This window comes from Hippoglossus hippoglossus, chromosome 3 (genome assembly GCF_009819705.1).
Source record: "Hippoglossus hippoglossus isolate fHipHip1 chromosome 3, fHipHip1.pri, whole genome shotgun sequence".
Lineage (NCBI taxonomy): Eukaryota > Metazoa > Chordata > Actinopteri > Pleuronectiformes > Pleuronectidae > Hippoglossus > Hippoglossus hippoglossus.
In genome coordinates this window covers 30,342,034-30,360,382 of record NC_047153.1, presented here as the reverse complement: position 1 = coordinate 30,360,382, position 18,349 = coordinate 30,342,034, and the positions used below count along the sequence as shown (strand labels likewise).

The window sequence follows — 18,349 nt, the reverse complement described above, 5'->3', positions numbered from 1 at the left end:
ATGTGACATAGCTCACTCTCCACAACCATTTATAATCCACACCCACTCTATTTGTCTATTCAAGCTGAGTCAGTATCCACCCACGCTTTAAGATACTAAAATCCAGTTTTATACTGATTAGGAAAAAACCCATTTTTAATTCTTAATTATTTCAAAAGATTAAAAAAACAATAAAACTATAGATTTGAACAATGCAAATATAAAGATGTCATCAGTTATCTGATTTTATATGAACCCAGAGGTGATGGGTTGTAACATTACATCTGCAATCTTCATGCAGAATGAACAATAACCATCTTAATGTTTGCACCTTTATGTCACTAATGTACACTGCTCTCTACAGTCTGTTCAGTTTAGCCTCACACCAGTGGAACTATAAGCTTTTCACAATCAGGACAACATTTCCCATAAGCACGTAGTTGTGTCTGTGAAAAAAAAGGAGTACTTTCTATCTTTAGATTATGGTTTTGTATTTTGAGAGCATTATTCTTTCAATTCACATACAGATTTTGTAAGGTTTTTGCTTTCTCTCCTCCTCAAATGTTGATTTTCTCTGTGCAGACTGAGTGCACACAGACAGTTTCAGAATGGTCTGAGCCTCGTTTTGACTCCTCCTCCTCGCGCTCAGGGAGCTTGTGTGCTCTCGAGAAACTTCTGCTCTCGGATATTTGTGAAATAACTGTCAAAATTCCTCATCCAATAAAATGCCTCGTTATGTATACCAAGTATGACACAGACCCTAAACCTCTCTCTCCTTACATCATTTGGGGGGACAACTGTACTCACTGGTTGAATTTGACCGTGTCCTGTTGCTGGCTGTCTGTCCTGGTGGGCTCTGCTCAGTCTTCTCTGTTCCCCAGCATTTCTCCTCATTAACCTCTGGGATGGGTAACTACACGCACACACACACACACACACACACACACACACACACACACACACACACACACACACACACACACACACACACACACACACACACACACACACACACACACACAGCCATTGCAGCATGAGTAAAGAAAAAAATGCAAACAAAGCCATAATTGTAAATATAGAGGTGGGTCACACTAGAGTTTGAAAGATGGTTTACCTTGAGGTGGTTGTTGTTGGCTACACGTTCTTCATCTGTGTACCCAGGCAATGATATTGGGTCTGATGGGGAAATGAGAGCCGGGTGCTGTGGGCTCTTAGTCAGTGAATGGACAGGGTCTTCATGTGTGGAAACGTCCTAAAGTAAGAACACACCACAGATACATTTCAACTGTGGCCTAAACATGAGCAACACAAGCTTCCTCAGTCTCAGTTTTAGTGGCTGGAAATCTCTCTCCATAGCTGAAGTGATGCATTTTAAAAAGATGTATTAATGTAGACTTGGCCTGAGTGTCTGGTTATTACAGACCTGGCCACTCTCACCTGCCCTCCCATTGTTTCCAGCCTTACCAATCATTCTAATTCCCCCACACCCATCTGATTATTATTGTATGTATATATTATGAACCAGCCTATTATACTGAATACTGAATACTAAATACTGTCTGTATATATATATATATATATGTATGTATGTATGTGCTTTTCTAGGATCGACTGGGATCGAACCGTCCACCTTTTAACTAGTGGACTACCCAGTCTCCTTCCTGAGCCACCATCACAACTGTAGCTCTAGCCTTTTATGGTGACCCTGTCTGTCTGGCACTCACCACTTCCTGTCTGCTGATTTCACCCCCAACCTCTTACCTGACTATGTGTGCTTGTCTTATTGTGAACTGTTCACTAGAACCATGTGGAAGCTGGCATTTCGTCACTGGGGAGGGAGCCAGACAGACGGTGTTGAAAACAGAATCAGCTGAGCCCCAGTCGTCACATGTTCGACATTCTTTCCTACTGATCTTTTTCTCCATTCCTCCTTCATTCTGCTGTTCAGGTTTCCACAGCCTCTTAAAAGTGACCCCAAAAGACCTGGCAGGATGCTAAGGTTCTACACTGCCCAGCAGCAACAGAAATACTGAAACCTAAAAAAAAACTCATATAGAGCCCCTGTGGCTGCTGAGGAGCAAAGAAAACACATCATGCTGGGTTCAGCACTAACACCTCTGATGACATATCCACACAACACATAAACAGCATGTGCTGCTCATTCTCACTGAAGCGGTTCATCTCCTTAAAAGCTAACTAAGGATATCTATTCTGAAAATAGTATTTTGACAAATTTGGGGATTTTACTGGACCTGTAAAATGACATAACATGTTCCTTACTTCCCATGACTGGTTCTTTGTTCCTGAATGTGTCAGATGCCTTTAATGCCCCAAGTCTTTTCTAGACTTCCTGAAATTCCACAATGTAGAACAATTATATAAACCTTACTGAATTGTCCTCTCACTTTAGTCTTTTTTTGTTGACTGAATAAAAATTCTTTGAATGTGTTTCCACTTCTGAAAAACCTGCATATATAGCCTTGTGTGTGTGTGTGTGTGTGTGTGTGTGTGTGTGTGTGTGTGTGTGTGTGTGTGTGTGTGTGTGTGTGTGTGCGTACGCATGTATATCTATAGTTATGAGGGCCACTTTTGGTTTAATACCATCATTGTGAGGACATTTTGACGTTTGGAGGACATTTTGGCTGGTCCTCACAAATTCAATGGGCTGTTTGAGGGTTAAGACTTGGTTTTAGGGTTCAGGTCAGAATTAGGTTTATATTAGGGTTTGGCATTTAGTTGTGATGGTTAAGGTTATGGTAAGGGGCTAGGATACAAGTCCTCACAACTATAGAAAGACGTGGATGTGTGAATGTTAAGACTGGGAATCTGACTGCAGGATGAGAGCATGCCGACATAGTAGCAGACACCTTCACTCCACTGTCACCTTCAACATACTGACAGTGAGTTGATTCCCTGTCTCACGCAGGTTATGTATGTGATCATTGGGTGGATCACACACACACGATAACGCTTGATACTGATTATTACTCATGCCTTGATTACTTCATACTTCATACTTCATGCTCAAGCTGTGCACCAACGTTCACCGGCAGGTCGAAGCTGTATGTGCAGAGATGATTGTATTCACCGATGAACTGTCATTGTAAAAAGTATTCATCTTAGCCAACACATAAACAACAACATGCTAAGTGTGCTGTGTTTACTGTTGAGTCCATTTCATGTGTGAACTCCCATTACCTCACTGTAGGGTTTAATGTGAACACTCCTCACTGCCTCCCCTTCCATCCAAGCACTGCCACTTAGAAAGTGTCCGTTAAAGGGTGCCAGCTTGTCTGGGCTCGGGAAGCTGCAGCCTCTGGAGAGACAACACACAGAGACAGCTGAAAAACCGAGAAGCTCCAAAAGTCTCCACCACAAAACCTTGCAACATGTCACATTCAGGTAAACAGCAGGAGTAACACGTAATATTGAGGCACACTTTCACCATTAACTAGCTGCTTTTTAACATACATATGAGGAGCTTGTTGGCTCTTTATTAGTCATTATAAAGCTTATTTATGTTGTATTCTGCAAGTCTTCATTCTCTAACCACTGGGTCATTAACTAAGAACAGGGAACCTGTGTTAAAGTGCCAATAGACTAATGAATTAGGTCATAGATGTTGGGGAATTTTTGACCATCCTCACACATTACTGTCAATGCCACTATATATAATGCATATAATGTATATTACACATTATATCTGTACACCATTGAGAGAAAGGTTTCTGTCTAATTCCACACATACTCTCTTCTCTCCATCAGTACCCAAGGTCAGGTTATAGATAAAGGACCAACCAACAGCACCTTGTAGTGTCTACCTCAGATGCTCCAGAAAGAGAGGCATCAACTTCATCGCTTCTGCGTATTTCAGCAGTGGCAAGACGTAAGGACACAATGTGATTTAGGAATGCATATTTAGACTTTCCAGACTATCCAATAGGATGAGAGCATCTACATGTGACATATAGACTGACAGCAATTCTAGCCATTCATGGATGTGCTTTTGGAATGGGTGACGGAAGTAGAGGAAGATATATGGGGATGCTGTGGGAGACATCTTCAGACTTGGGGGTGACAATTGCTCATGTTACTCTGTTAGCATTTCTTTATTGTTGTACCTTCTGGTCTTATTGATGCATCAAGTCTACATTAAAATCTTCTAAATAAGTTCTCCTTTCACCAGCTTCCAGAAAGCTTCCATCACAATAGAGACCTCACTTTATGATGAGGAACATAATGTAATAAAGTAACATAATGAACTTAATGAACTTAATGTAGAGTTGTATATATATGGTACAAATGCTGTATAAGAAATGAAAAGCCCTGAACGCATCTGGACTTTGTTGGCCCTGCTTGTCACAGTCTTTGATTTTCTATTTTTGCCTTTCTGGCCCAGAAACACAAGGCTGCTCTCATAGCAAACCAGAGATATAGTCACATACACAATATACATAAATATATATATATATATATATATATATATATATATATTTGTGTGTGTGTGTGTGTGTGTGTGTGTGTGTGTGTGTGTGTGTGTGTGTGTGTGTGTGTGTGTGTGCGTGTGTGTGTGCGTGCGTGTGTGTGTGTGTGTAGTTGCATTCACAGAAGTGCAGGAAGATGTACTGTCACAGTTTGCTGAATAATATCATTCATTGAAAGAGCATTTCATGCACATTACTGCTTGTGCTCATATTTTTTGTGAATGGTGATGCTGATCCAGAACAAACACAGTTGATTCAGATTATAACATTTCTCCTTCAAATGTTCTTTGGCCAAACATTAGAAATGGGAGAAGCTGCAGCAGTCAACAGCTGGAGCAGCATCTTTCCTCACATCAGGATTAATATGAAATGAAGATATTGCCACCAAACGCCATACACCCAATTGAACTCAGCTGACTTTACAGGACTTGCTTCAATCTGTGTAGGTAGGGTAGGCAAAGCTGGTCGGCTGGGGACTTTATACCTGGCCATGGCAAGTTCATACATATATATATGTATATTCTACCAGGCATAGACAGAGCCTGGTAGTACACAGCCTTTGCCTAGTAGTTACACAGTCAATGACCAATGGGCCAGAGCCTCGGATTGAAGTGAATGTTATATTTCTTTTGGAAAAATAAATCATACGACTTTAGAGACACAAGTGATATGGTTGTGTTGTTTGCAGTCATGTTTTGTCTCTTTCATTGTAGGAATCTTGTTCCTATGTATGAGGAGTGGGAGAGTTCCACCTGGTATTAACCTGCAATCTACACCTGGATATGATATCTGAACATTGACATATGTTCATAAGCACTTGATTGATACCTGCAGTGAAAACACAAATTAGGAAGGTTCAGCTATTATCCTCAAACACAGCCTGTCTCAGGTGAGAGGAAGAGATCCTGTGGGACACATTCAATGTTCTTCAATGATGCTCAAGGCGAAGCGAACAAAAGAGAGTTAAAGGCATCGGTAGACTTTTTAGTAGCATTGCTAACTAATTCTCTTACTGTAAGACTGTTTTCAGACAGCCTTTAGAAGCCATAGCCTTAATGTGTTAAAACAAAGCCATTATTATTTGAAGAAGACTGCATGGATACAGGGGGTACGAGTACAAACTCTGGTAAGAAAACACCAATCTCGTAGCCCATTGGTTATCCTCTGAGGATGAATTAGCCACTGAGTACAATGGTCTATATTTTGGGGCTTCCAGGGCAGACAGCGGAAATCTGTGCCAAGATTCACCATACACTGTTAATAGTCCCATTAGTTTCTTTTATCACAAACAGTACTACCTTTTGCAGTGTTTTAGGTGCAGAAGACATTTTTACTACTCTGTGTTAACAGCTATCTGCATATAAATGCAAATAAAATAAAAAGGCAGATAGCTGATGAATTTCAGTGAATGTGTTCTACCTCTTTTGCTCTTCAAACGGACTAAGAGTGTCAAATGTGATTGGTCAAACTAGAAAGGGAAACCACAAGATCTTGTCCCATGCTTAAAAATCTGATTATCGAGATTAATAAAATACAGTTGTACAGCAAAAGAAAATGACTTGGCTGAATCATTGCCCCGAAGCAAAGTCACATTATTTGTGTAGGTGTTACATCACTAAATCAAATAGGCCTTCATGCAGGCTGGCATTTCAGGTAGAGAAAGTAATCAGTTCTGGACTTGGAAGGAGTTGTCAAAGAGACAATACTTTAAACCAAGGGTTTCTGACAGAAATATATATATATATATATATATATATATATATATATATATATATATAAGGATTTAATATGCATTTTCTCTTAATCCACATAATATATCCAGATACAAATATTTCACATTAAGTGGAATGTATGTTAGTATGTAACCCAGTGTATCTTTCACCACTTTTCCAGGACATTCTTAAGAAACAAGGCACTTAGAGTTGAGGTATTGGGTTTTATCACCTGTGTAGGTTCCCTCCAGTCCTCCCTGGCTCCACATTAGTGTATTTGTTCTGTGTCTGAACACTGTTATCTGCCATTTGTGGTCCACACACGTCCTCAGCAGGCCCTGTGGCTACACACATCCTCCAAATACTGCTCTCCTGTAACAACACGTACATTTACATATACATGCATATACACACACAGTCATTGAGTATAAGGGAACTTCTATGCTAGTAGGTATAAAGCCAGCTTTAAGAGCATATAAATCATCTGTTGGAAGCCCAGGAAAAAGAAAAACAGCAGCAAGTTTTATAGGTGCATGAATTGAGCCACAGTGTTTGGAGGTTGCCTTTATGGGACAAGACCATGTACAACGATCAGCCACAGTATTAAAACCCATTACCCAGATTTAGTGTTGTGGCTCATTGCTTCATTGCTGCATTTTTAGTCAAACCATGAAGCCATGAAACTATGGGAAATGACTGAAACTAGAAAATACATTTATTGAAAGGGTCAGAATGAACTCTTTAAGAATTGACCATTCACATAAAGATCAGTCGTAACATTAAAATCAGTCACCGGTTTTAATAATCATTCTATATTTGATTGCTTCTTATGTGGACAGAATGTGACCAGATCATTAGATGATCATGAAAATGATGTCTTCAACTGTTACTAAAAAGTATATATACTGGCTTTTGTAATAACTCACGAGGGTCATTGTAACCTCGGATGCCAGATTATTCAGTCAGACTGTAGTGTCTAAGTGTTTGAGTCGCGATTCATGTGAACTGTTCTTATGATTCACAGAAGACACTGACTACTGTAGATTGTTGAGCAGATTCCACTCTATTCATGATGTGTAGTTTAGAATAAACACTGTAATAAACCAGTATTATTTTTAATACACAGGTTTTAAGCTTACACAGTTTTCATTATGACTACTATAAGTAGTTTTGACAGTCTTGTCAAGAGTTATTTTATTTACATTGCATTTACATATCGCTCTCATAGACTTATGACTTATGAGGATACAGGTAAAAAACATGATCCCGATTACTGAACAAATTGGTGGAATGTACCTGTGTTCAGTTGACTTGAATATGGAGCAACCATTTTCAAAAAGGTGAACATATAATCATATGAAACATAGAAATCCAATATGGAGAATATTGTGTTCTTAAAATCATTTATCTTATGACATCATGAATATATTCATCTTTATACACAAAAACTTAATTCATTATTTATTTTTTGAATTGTCAAAGATTACTATGATATTGTTTCTTTCTAGTAGGTGATTAAAGGTGATTGATGTCTAACCTGGCATGAATTAGCCCCAGAGGAAAACACTGCTCCATTAAATTACTGTTGAGCTCAGTCTCGGTTAGGGGTGTTTAGCAGCCTGGGCTTTAGTCCAACTGTAAAGTCTCCACCATGATTCAGTCTCTATTGTCGATGCTTAATATATTAAAAGTATTAAGGCAGGGAGCTTTTCCCAGTAACCTCTGACTTAGCACAATAAATTCTGAGTATATATTGTTTATGAGGTGAGCGATAAGTGACCGACAGTCAAACCCTTGTTGACATCAGGGGAATGTGCCATGAGGGCGAGCTGTAGAAACCCAGCACAACAAACCCTGTCTTTGTCTGAGTGTTTGACATTCAGGCCAGTCACAGCTCTCAACCTAACACACCAACACAGGGCATGTGATTATCATTACATTTAGACAACACTCTCCACAGAGTACATCACGGTGTTAGCATGCTGATACCATTGGAGGCTGGAGATAAACAACAAACACGTTTTTCTACATATTATTCTATCAAGAATGAAAATAGTTGAATATATGAGTTTATAGTAATATTGAGGAAATAGTTATATAATATATATATATAGTAATTAATCTGACAGATCAGAACAGCCTGTTGAACAGCACATGTTTTGCGCAGTAATTTGACAGGGCTGAAACGCCCTTTACTGGGAGGCTGCAGGAGCCACGTGCGCTAAAACATGCCAAAAATGTTGTTATTACTGTAAAACATAACTCACATAACACAATAATGAAAAATTACAAATTTTTCCAAGACTCTCTTGAATTAGTTGTTTTAATTGCATCATAGATGACTTGAATGTTTATGGTCTGGTCAGAACTTACTCATGAGGCGTGTTTTCTGAAGGTGTCCCTAATCAAATGCACATTCCAAGGGCAGAGGGCATTTCAAAAACTGACAATTCAACGTGCACACAGAGAATAAATCCTGCTTAAAGTTGCATTCTTGCCAGACAGATGGTGGCCGGATAGATGGTGGTGATGGTAAAGATTCCCATGTTGAAAGCGTTTATGTCACAGGACAAGAAGATTGTGTGAATTCAAAGGCCATGTACTGTAGAAATGGTCGAAAAGTAAAAGGTGAAGCATCACATGAAATTTTAGAAAATTTGCAAATTCTCCCAAATCAAAAGGGAAAATGTGGTCAAGGTTGTTAATTACTGACTGAGGTCCTGTTTTTACCTGAGACTGTCACCAGGATTCTAGATAAAAGGTAGGCTGACCGAACTGATTTCAACCAAACTTATTAGAGGGATAGAGCGTATAGGCTGTGGACAAACCCATCACATTTTGGTGTGGATCTGATGAAAGGGGTGGATTGAGGATTATTTGTACCACATTATTTAACATTGAGAAATACAGCATTTTCTAGACATTTTCGTAAATTTCTCAGCAAATAACATTTGGATCTTGATGTTAAAAAACAACCTATTTATGGTGTTGGAATCTATGAGTCAGAACAGTTTGGTACTGATGATCAGACTTCCTCCTTTTAGCTCTTATTGTATTTGTAGGACTTTGTTTGGCCTTGACAGAGGTATACACTCTAGTGGGTCATGGTTGTTCTTCTCCAGCTTTGTGTGATTTCAACAATGTTAACTTCTCATGACGGCAAGCGGAACAAACTTGCGACTTGTAATAAGCCAACTATCCTCCAAAGTATTACTTTTAATCCTTTGTGAAGATTTATGCAAACATCCCGTAAAGATATCATCTTAACATGAACCAATTTTCTATATAAGTTCTTTTATAAAATAGGTTTTGTAACTCTGTGGATCTGTGGCTCAGCAAAATACTTCAGAGAAATATCACATAATATAGAGCCTCAACATTTGTCGAGGTCAACCCTCCCTGGACAGATCAGAGGAGAAGTGAGAGGATCACAGGACTCAGTAAGATTCTTTAAGTAGGAACCTTAAGTCTGCACCGCATTCAATGGTTTTTGAGATATTACAATCTGGACTGAAGTAGTGGGCTGACCAAAACACTGCCCTTGCTATCCTAAGAGCAATGCCACAAGCAGGGTTAAATAATAACTATCAATGGATGGATTCAACTGACTTTCTATGTCACTTGGGTTTTAAGTGAACTGGTCTGACATATGCCAATCTTCTTAAATTTGATATATGTTATTGTCAACTCTTGCAGTCATACCTTGATGCTGAAGGATCTCCTCATGCTCCGTTTATTCTCCCTGAGTGTGTTGGTATGATGGAGCTGATGTTCTGCTTTGCTCTCTCCTCTTTTCTCCAGGTCTGATTGCTGGGTCGTCCTACAGTGTCCATTCTCTGTATCTCTGTACCCTGTTTGAACCCCAGCTGTCACATCTGTCCTCCAGCTTGAACCCTGCGTCCTGCACCCGTCTGCCATGTCCCCAGCATTCCTCTCTTCCACGCCGTCATCATTAGTCTTGGAGTGACACAGGATCAGGGACCTGGACAAAGACCGTTAAGGAAAGAACGTTAGTTCCAGGCATGAAATCACATAAATAGTAAACCTGCACGACCATAAAATAGTGGGTTAATGCAGCCATTCAAGTAATATTGATGTTAACATACATGCTGTGCAACAGGACAGAAAACAGAAATATGAAAGTATTCTATCTATTTCTGGTCATCATGAGGCGAATTTAAATCAACATGTAGCCTATTCTAGACTATAAAAAGATATCATAAAGCTTTATAATTAAAAGGTTAGTAACCTATCTTTATGTGTCTTGCACTCTGTATAGCCCTAGTTGTAAGCTTTTGAGTGGTGTTGGTACCTGGAGAGCATGGCCAGCTTCTTGGAGCGGTGGTTGTGGCTGCTAGTTGGGTTGTTGTTGTTGCTTTTCCCCTGTTCCCTGCGTCTCCTCTCCATCCTCCTCGCAGCCGCTGTGCTGGCTTTCCTCCTCTGGTGGGAGTATCTTTGAGGCATGGCCGTCAGTGTGTGTGCATGTGTGTGTGCCGGGAGATCGGGAACCAGCACACTCCTCCCAGCCGGCCCGAAGCCTAATGGAGAGGGACGCTCTGGAGGGCAATTAGAAAATTCAGTTAGGCCAGTCTGACTGCATCCGTGTGTATAAGTGTTCTGAAAAACTGCTGAGGCAATTGTGGAGCTCAGCGGAGATAAAAGTGTTTTTTCTTTTCCTTCTTTGAAAAAACAAAAGTGGAGTTTTTCTCAGTCCTCATGACTGCAGCTTAATCAGACTACTGTTGAGAGAAACCCACAAACACTCCACACACACACACACACACACACACACACACACACACACACACACACACACACACACACACACACACACACACACACGTACACAAAATGGCGTGGCAAATCACTGAAGTGAAGTGAAAGCAGCAGCTGATGAGGTGGTAGAGGCTCACTTAGGTCAGTTCATGTTCAGATCCACATAACCTACACTATGTGAGAATAGATAATGATGTTAGATCCCATTAATGGGCTGGAGTGAATGATGCTCTGTATACATCAACGCTTCACACTCCAGAGAGCACTATAGGATGACCCTCAAATGCATTATACATGCTAGTGTAGATGCCCTCTCACATTTGCGATGAACACTTAGTAAACAATGTGCAAAGGCTCTGAAACCCATAAGGCCTTTGGTCTGGCACCCTTATCTTGTTATCTTCTCCTCCAGCCACCTGCAGTCAGAACCTGACTGGCTCAGAAGGTTTGAGCGGTGCTGAGCAGATAAGGCTTACAGTAATAAGCCTCAAGAAAAAGTGTGAACCCTCGTACAGGAAGGGATCAGTCAGCATGGCTTTTTTTATCTTTCAAGATGGTCACTGTATCCGATTTCATGTAAATGGACATGTTGAACCAGAATAACTCACGACTTGTGAGCAAATTCAATCAGGAAGGAGGTGCCAAAGACTTTGATTTCATCTAATACAACCAACAACATGATTTAAATTTTGTTTAACCATGTTTACAGTTGAGTGTGTAAAAGTAATCCATGGTCCCGCTGGTCAATATCCAAGAAGGCAAGAGAAGGAAAACAACTGCTGAATACAAACAAGATTTAATGTGCCAATTAGTGAGCTCCAGACGTGCAGGTCGGCAGATTTCTTTTTGTCAGCACCTGAGCTTCTTGCTTCATATTTAACTTACACATAAGTGGTATCACTCTTCTTATGTAACTCTCCAAAGAAAGTGAATAAGTACAATTCCCATAATAACAAAATGTTATCAGTCATCTCATGGGACTCTGGATAACACAGTGAAAACACAATACATCCCAAGATCATATCATATCCTCAATTTTTCTATTCTACTCCGCTTACCTGGTTCTTGTGGAATTTGACTTTCAGAATATTTCTCATGTCTGTTGATGGATTTTGATCAAATGTGGTGTGTCAGTTTACATTTGTTTCTCTTCATGAGAAACCTGTGAACTCTGGCTCATAGTTATTATGTCCAAGAAATGAAACGACATACCAAAAGACATCAAACTGTAACTTTGAAGCTTTAGGAACATTTCTCTCTCTATGTGCGTGTTTTCCAAAATATAATTAGAACAATAGTTCCTGTGGACACGAACCAAGCCACAAGAAAATGATTTGATTCAACAAAAACGTGGACTAATAATCCCTGAGTTTAATTAGCTAGCAGGCAAGTTTTTCTGTAATTACCTTAAATTAGCACAGTGTGTTTGAGCTGCAGTTTTCTTAATCACTTCCTGGCAAGCCCCACAACAGGATACTTATTGTAAAGTAGGTCTTAAGAATGCAAATAATCAATGTTTGTGGAGTTCTTCTATACCTTACCCAAAAGCAACACAGAACCTGATACTTTGTCAGGACCTGTCCTGTTTGGGTTAGAACATTTTGGAAACTATAAATATTACTCTTATTGTTTTCATTATAACAACTAGTCAGAGCTGAAATCTGATGCTGTTCCTGCTCTCTCTCTCCCCTCTCCTCTTTTTTCCACCCACCTCTCCTCTCCTCCCCATTTTCCCCTGCTCACCCCAACCGGTCGAGGCAGATGTCCGCCCACATTCAGTCTGGTTCTACCAGAGGTTTCTTCCAGCTAATTAGGGAGTTTTCTCTCTCCACAGTCACCAAAGTGCTGCTAATTGTGACAACTGTTGAGTTTCTCTATAATTTTGAAGGACTTGACCTTCTATATAAAGTGCCTTGAGATAATGTATATTATGATTTGGCGCTTATGACCCTAAAATTGAATTGAATTGAATTTGGTCCAAAGGATTTGCTGGTGTCTGTCACTAACTGACCTGCCTGCCTGTGAACACTCTGCCCGTGCTCTCACTGTGCATGCCTGGAGCAAAGACGATAGTTAAAAGTTAGTAAGCGAGTCACGGAAAAGTCGGCTTCTAGCAGTTGTCAGGTTGATGAGAGGCTGATGGGAGGGAGTGTATTGGTTGCATATTTGTAGTAAGTGTAGTCTGCTTTTCTAGACTTGATGACCACTCAAAGCGCTTTACGGTACAGTTTATTGCCCTTCACCCATCCCACACATTCAAATAGTGCATCATGAACAGCACTTTTTTCTATTGGGGTTCAGTATCTTGCCCAAGGACACTTTGTCATGCGGAATGGGGAAGACTGGGATCAAACTGCCGACCCTCTGGTAAGAGGATGACCCGCTCTACCCTACCTGACCCTAGGACCTCATCCACAGGTCTCGTTTGGTACATTAATCCAACCATTGAGGACAGTTTCATTTACTTAGAGAAAAAACACTTCATCCAGCAGCTCAGCTTTACTATCTCTTTTTTTTAAACAAGCAGAATGTTCAGGCTTAACTAAACTCAGACTTAATCTGAGTGTATTTAATGTCAACATCAGTGCTGAATGTACTTTCATCCTCATTTTTCGTGAAGATAATTAAATATTGCCTAAACTAGGTTGCCATATTCAAACTTTCTTCTCATTAATCAAAGCCCAGTGTTTCTGCTACATTAATACAAATATGCAACAGTGAAAATAACAATAATAAGTTGCTTTAACCCAGCAACTAATGAATGTATTAGGGAACTGGATACTGGACTTGAATTTAAACTCTGGCTTTGCTTCTGGATTGTTTCGCTCACTACACAAGCACACTAGTGTTTCCCTCACGGCCTGTGGGGATGTTCTAAAAATTGGAAACATCAATGAATGAAAAGTTACTTACAGAAAGAACCAATTTCAATTGAAGTTGGATATGTCCTCTCAACAGTTTTAAGGGCATCTCCATTATAAGGTTGATTGGAAAAATGCCTTTTGGACCACAGGAGATTTTTACCATCTGCACCAGCAAAAGTTAGCAGCGCAGCACATGCAGGGAATGCATGGCTGAATGAAATTAAAATAGACATCTGAATAAACAAATAAATCAATCAATCAGTAATAACCCTCAGGTTCCAGCAAACAGTATGGAAGAAAGATTTGTCTTCCCGGTGAATCAGTGGCTCTGATCCTGGAAGTGTGTTAGCAATTATGAGGCATTAGTGTGCTGTTGTGTTGGCCAGATAGACAGGAAACAGAGACATGATCTCTATGCTGGAGGCCTGTAAGCCCCATAGACTGCATCTCTCCCTCTCATACACTGATATGCTCTCCAGCTGGATGTCTGCCAGCTGATGGAAAACCTTTACAGAAGTACTTATGGAACTCAGTCTCAGCTTCTTTCTCTACACCAACCATTCAAACATATTGGAAGATGTGAATATGTGCATTTACATGACATCAGGTCGGACCTGTAGCACTACAGCAATGTTCTCCTCTCACTGATCTGATTGAGAAAAAGCTCTGGAGCTGCTCTTTAATACATCTGCAAGCAGCCACCAAGCAGCCAACCAGCCAGGGGTGTAGTGCTATTTGTTAAAGATCACGGAGAAGTTGTGCCATAGAGACATGGCAAGTTCACATACATTAGTCAACTACTGAGCACACATTCAAAGGTTAGGCTGACTTTGTGAATAGTTTCATCATGGTGAGAATGTAACATCAGACTCAGTCAAGTAGAAATAGACCATGGATGTGGTAGGTTGTAATTAGTCTGGCCTTAAACAGCATAGGCAAAAAACACGAGTGGTTTATTTTTGAATTGTTTAATTTACGTCTGCTGAACAAACGAAGCCACATTGGAAACATCCCTTCTGAGCAGAAGCTGCAGTGCATCTGTCCTATAGCTATAAACATGTCGCTTAGGTAGATTTTATTTCCAGCAGCAATGTGATGCAACACAAACCGTCCAAGTTGAAAGGCCTTTGAATTGTATCTCTGTAAATGCATCACTAATAAAGAAACTGTCAGAAGAGTGAATGATGGGTAGTGTTGTACTTTGACTTCACTATATTTATGCACATACTTATAACCAAGTATCACTTGTAAATACATCACATCAACTAAACCAATGCAAAAGAAGTTGCAAGATGTATCAATGTTCATTTCTTTTTTATGACCATTCATCTTATGCACTATTCAGCAGTTCTCCATTATAAACTGCTGGAATGCCGACAACAGTAACCTGCTCAGGAGACTGCACAGAAAAAGAAAAAAAACACAATGACACTTACTTCTCCGCCTCTGCTTAATACTATTTTCCACAGGCCTAAAATGGTTAGACACCACAGAGGACAGGGAGGCCTGAAGGGCATCTTTCACACAACATGAGATATGATGAGATCAGGAAAACTCAGCACCTCAGCATAAAAGCAGACTGGAAGCAGAGGGAGTAGCTAGCATGACTTGGTTTCAAGTTAACATTACACAAAGCAATACTTCAGAAGCTCACTGTGCATTGAGCACTGCTGAGTGCATCTTGTTTGTTTAATCCATACATGCACAGAAATTCAAAAATGAACACTTGTGATTTCAGGCGTAGTTACTGAGACTTTCAGTTTCCACCCAGTTCACCGCTGCACGTCTGGTTATACCTGAGTCAGTCAGTGAACCCAGGTTTCGGCACATTGGTCTCCATACACAATAATTGTTGAAGGCTTTTGGCGACCTCCCTATGTAGTGCCTGGCTGCTCTTCACTTGGAAATAGTTGGAGCAAGTCATTGTTTTTATCTGTGTCCAGATTAAATGGACACAGTTAAGATAGATGTTGTTTTTACCTTAGACAGAGCCATGCAGACTATGTTAGCCCTCATTAAACTTAAACGTCTTGACTCATCTCCTTCTTTAATGGACAGACATCAGATTGAAATTAATATCGATATCAAGGGAACAGCTACTTCACTGACTAGGCTCCTTAGGGATACATTTGGTGTTAACTTTAAGTTGAACTCAACAGATTTTTACATGTTGCTACCTCCCTCTGATGTATACAAATGAAAAAATATTACAGATATGGGTTCCACCATCTTGTACATTCGTCGTCGTCATGGAGTGGTATCAAGGTCCCGCCCATACATGTGCTCGACCAATCACGGGCCAGTCTCAAATGTCAATCATACTTTACCTTTTTTTTTTAAGCATCAAATCAATAATTTAAGCCAAATCATATCTTGTTAACTTGTTTTTGACCTATACTGCAACCAGCCAAGGGGGTGATCGAGGTCATGTCATCCATCTCTATACAGTACATGGCTTTTACCAAGTTTCCAGGTCCTATCTTCATGCTATCAGGTGCCATCCAGGCCCAGAGAGGACAGCTTCTGTTTCACTGAGACTCACTGCTCTGAGCATTTAGAGCCCCTCCATGTAGGCCATATATATGTGTGTGTGTGTGTGGTTATTGTGTATATTTCAAGCTTCATAAAAAGCACTTGTTTCAGAGTCCTGAAGATGCTGACTGCCTCCTGTGATGTCAGCTTTGGTACATGGTGAGTCCAACTTTCCCCTGACACACAGCACTTTATTGATGTAATGGCACACAGCAGTAACACTGTTCACTATTAGGACATGGACGTAGAAGAAAAACTGGGGGAGGAGAAGAGAGCATAGCGTGGGTCACGTTGCGTGTTTAGGGTAGAGGCTTGATAAACAGTGTGTACACACATGTTTGCATAGTGTGTGTGTGTGTGTGTGTGTGTGTGTGTGTGTGTGTGTGTGTGTGTGTGTGTGTGTGTGTGTGTGTGTGCACTGAGAGAAAACATACTTTTTGCCTGTAGCATTAGTAAGGCAGGAATACCAGCCTAACAGAACCTGATTGAGAGAAAGCAGAGGGTGGAGTTGCTGCACAGCCGAACAACGTGTGTGCTGTTTGCAGTTTTCTCTGGGGATTTTTTTCCAGACTGAGAGGTGGAGCAGGACCTAGATGACAGCCAAGAGCACGCCTCAGTCACGCTGCAAATGTGCACATCACCACTTTTACAGTGTGGACAATCCCAGAGTCAGAGTTGGTTTGCCCGACAGGGGCCACTCAAGGGAGGTTCCATGGGTCTGGCTGCTGTTGTCACTCTGTGGAATGACAACGGCAGGCTGTGTATGACCATGTGGTCGTATCTAAGTCTGGACTCGTGGGATTTTGATTGGCTGTGGGAGGAGTAGCGAGGAATCTGTGTCCGTCTCTTACTGGCCTCTGTGGGCAATCTGGGCCATAAAGGTCGCCTTAGAATGGACATATGCAATGTTATGTAATGTTTGCGTGAATTCATGAATCCACACACATAAACAAAAACACACAAGCACACACACACACACACAAACTGATTATTTCAAACATCTAGTCCTCAGGACAAGTGCATAATTTAATTTCCTGGGTCTGCAACTAATTTTGGTAGTTACACAATACTCATGTCATCAGAAACAACTTTTTCTATTTCTTTCCTGTCATTTCATCTTAATAGGCTACATGAAGTTGGATTCCAGTCTGAGAGACGTATGGTTTCGATAATTAAGGAGTTGCACTAATAAACCTGCCCTCCACATTAGTAGTGGGATTTCTACTTACCGTAGTCAATCATGTTGCCTCGCAGCCAGCATCCACAGCTTCTACCTAAGATACAAACAGCAGGTCCAAAGGATGAATTCACTCCAGACAAACAGGCAGAGGTCCAGGCTGAGCATCGGGTTAAAAGCTCAGAGCAAAGATTCCTCCCTGCGATTCATCTGGGTTAACGTGCCTGTACCTCTTCTCCTCCTTCGTCTCCCTCCTCCTTTTCCTCCCCCTCGTTTGTGGAGAACACAACACTGTGTCTCAGTGAGGCACAGCTCCCCAAAATCACTGCCCCTTTCCTGTGAGTCAGCTCCAGAGAGGAAAATACACCACAGTTTGCTGGGCCTGACCTCACACCTACTTTGCATCACATACTGGTTGTAGTCTTTTGGTTGTGTGTGTGTGTGTGTGTGTGTGTGTGTGTGTGTGTGTGTGTGTGTGTGTGTGTGTGTGTGTGTGTGTGTGTGTGTGTGTGTGTGTGTGTGTGCGTGTGTGTGTGCTGCATGAATAGATTCTCTGTGGTTCACTCCAGTTTACACATCGACACACACCCCTCAGTTGAGTCTATATGTATTAGTATGGATCTAGTTTTTAGTTTGGTCAGTGTTGTTTGCACTGGACAGTAAATATACGGATGTTAGGTTGATGTTGGTGGAGCCAGTGGATGGAGAGAACCACTCAGAGTGAAGTCACTTCATTCAAACAGGCTGTGTTGGGAGGTGAAGCCTTAATGAGGGTCTGGTATGTGCTTTAGGATATGGAGGAAAGTTAAATGTTGGCTATTTTCA

At 40.8% G+C, this 18,349-nt stretch overlaps 1 protein-coding gene across 8 annotated transcripts in view; it reads right to left on the bottom strand.

Annotated features, from left to right (window-relative positions):
- Window positions 1–17,789, bottom strand: part of il16 (interleukin 16) — a 36,592-nt gene extending 18,803 nt beyond the window's left edge. For 6 of the 8 annotated variants that reach the window (XM_034581637.1, XM_034581638.1, XM_034581639.1 and 3 more), the window contains exons 1-7: window positions 17,577–17,789; window positions 10,488–10,731; window positions 9,878–10,157; window positions 6,408–6,547; window positions 3,178–3,295; window positions 1,094–1,231; window positions 787–892 (exon numbers count right to left, since the gene is read on the bottom strand). In XM_034581637.1, the coding sequence (XP_034437528.1) occupies window positions 787–892; window positions 1,094–1,231; window positions 3,178–3,295; window positions 6,408–6,547; window positions 9,878–10,157; window positions 10,488–10,731; window positions 17,577–17,589 (1,039 nt within the window). In that variant the 5' untranslated portion in view covers window positions 17,590–17,789. The remainder of the gene's footprint in view (window positions 1–786; window positions 893–1,093; window positions 1,232–3,177; window positions 3,296–6,407; window positions 6,548–9,877; window positions 10,158–10,487; window positions 10,732–17,576) is intronic. The other 2 variants (XM_034581642.1, XM_034581645.1) reach the window with 1 other exon arrangement.
- Between the last annotated feature and the right edge of the window lie 560 nt (window positions 17,790–18,349).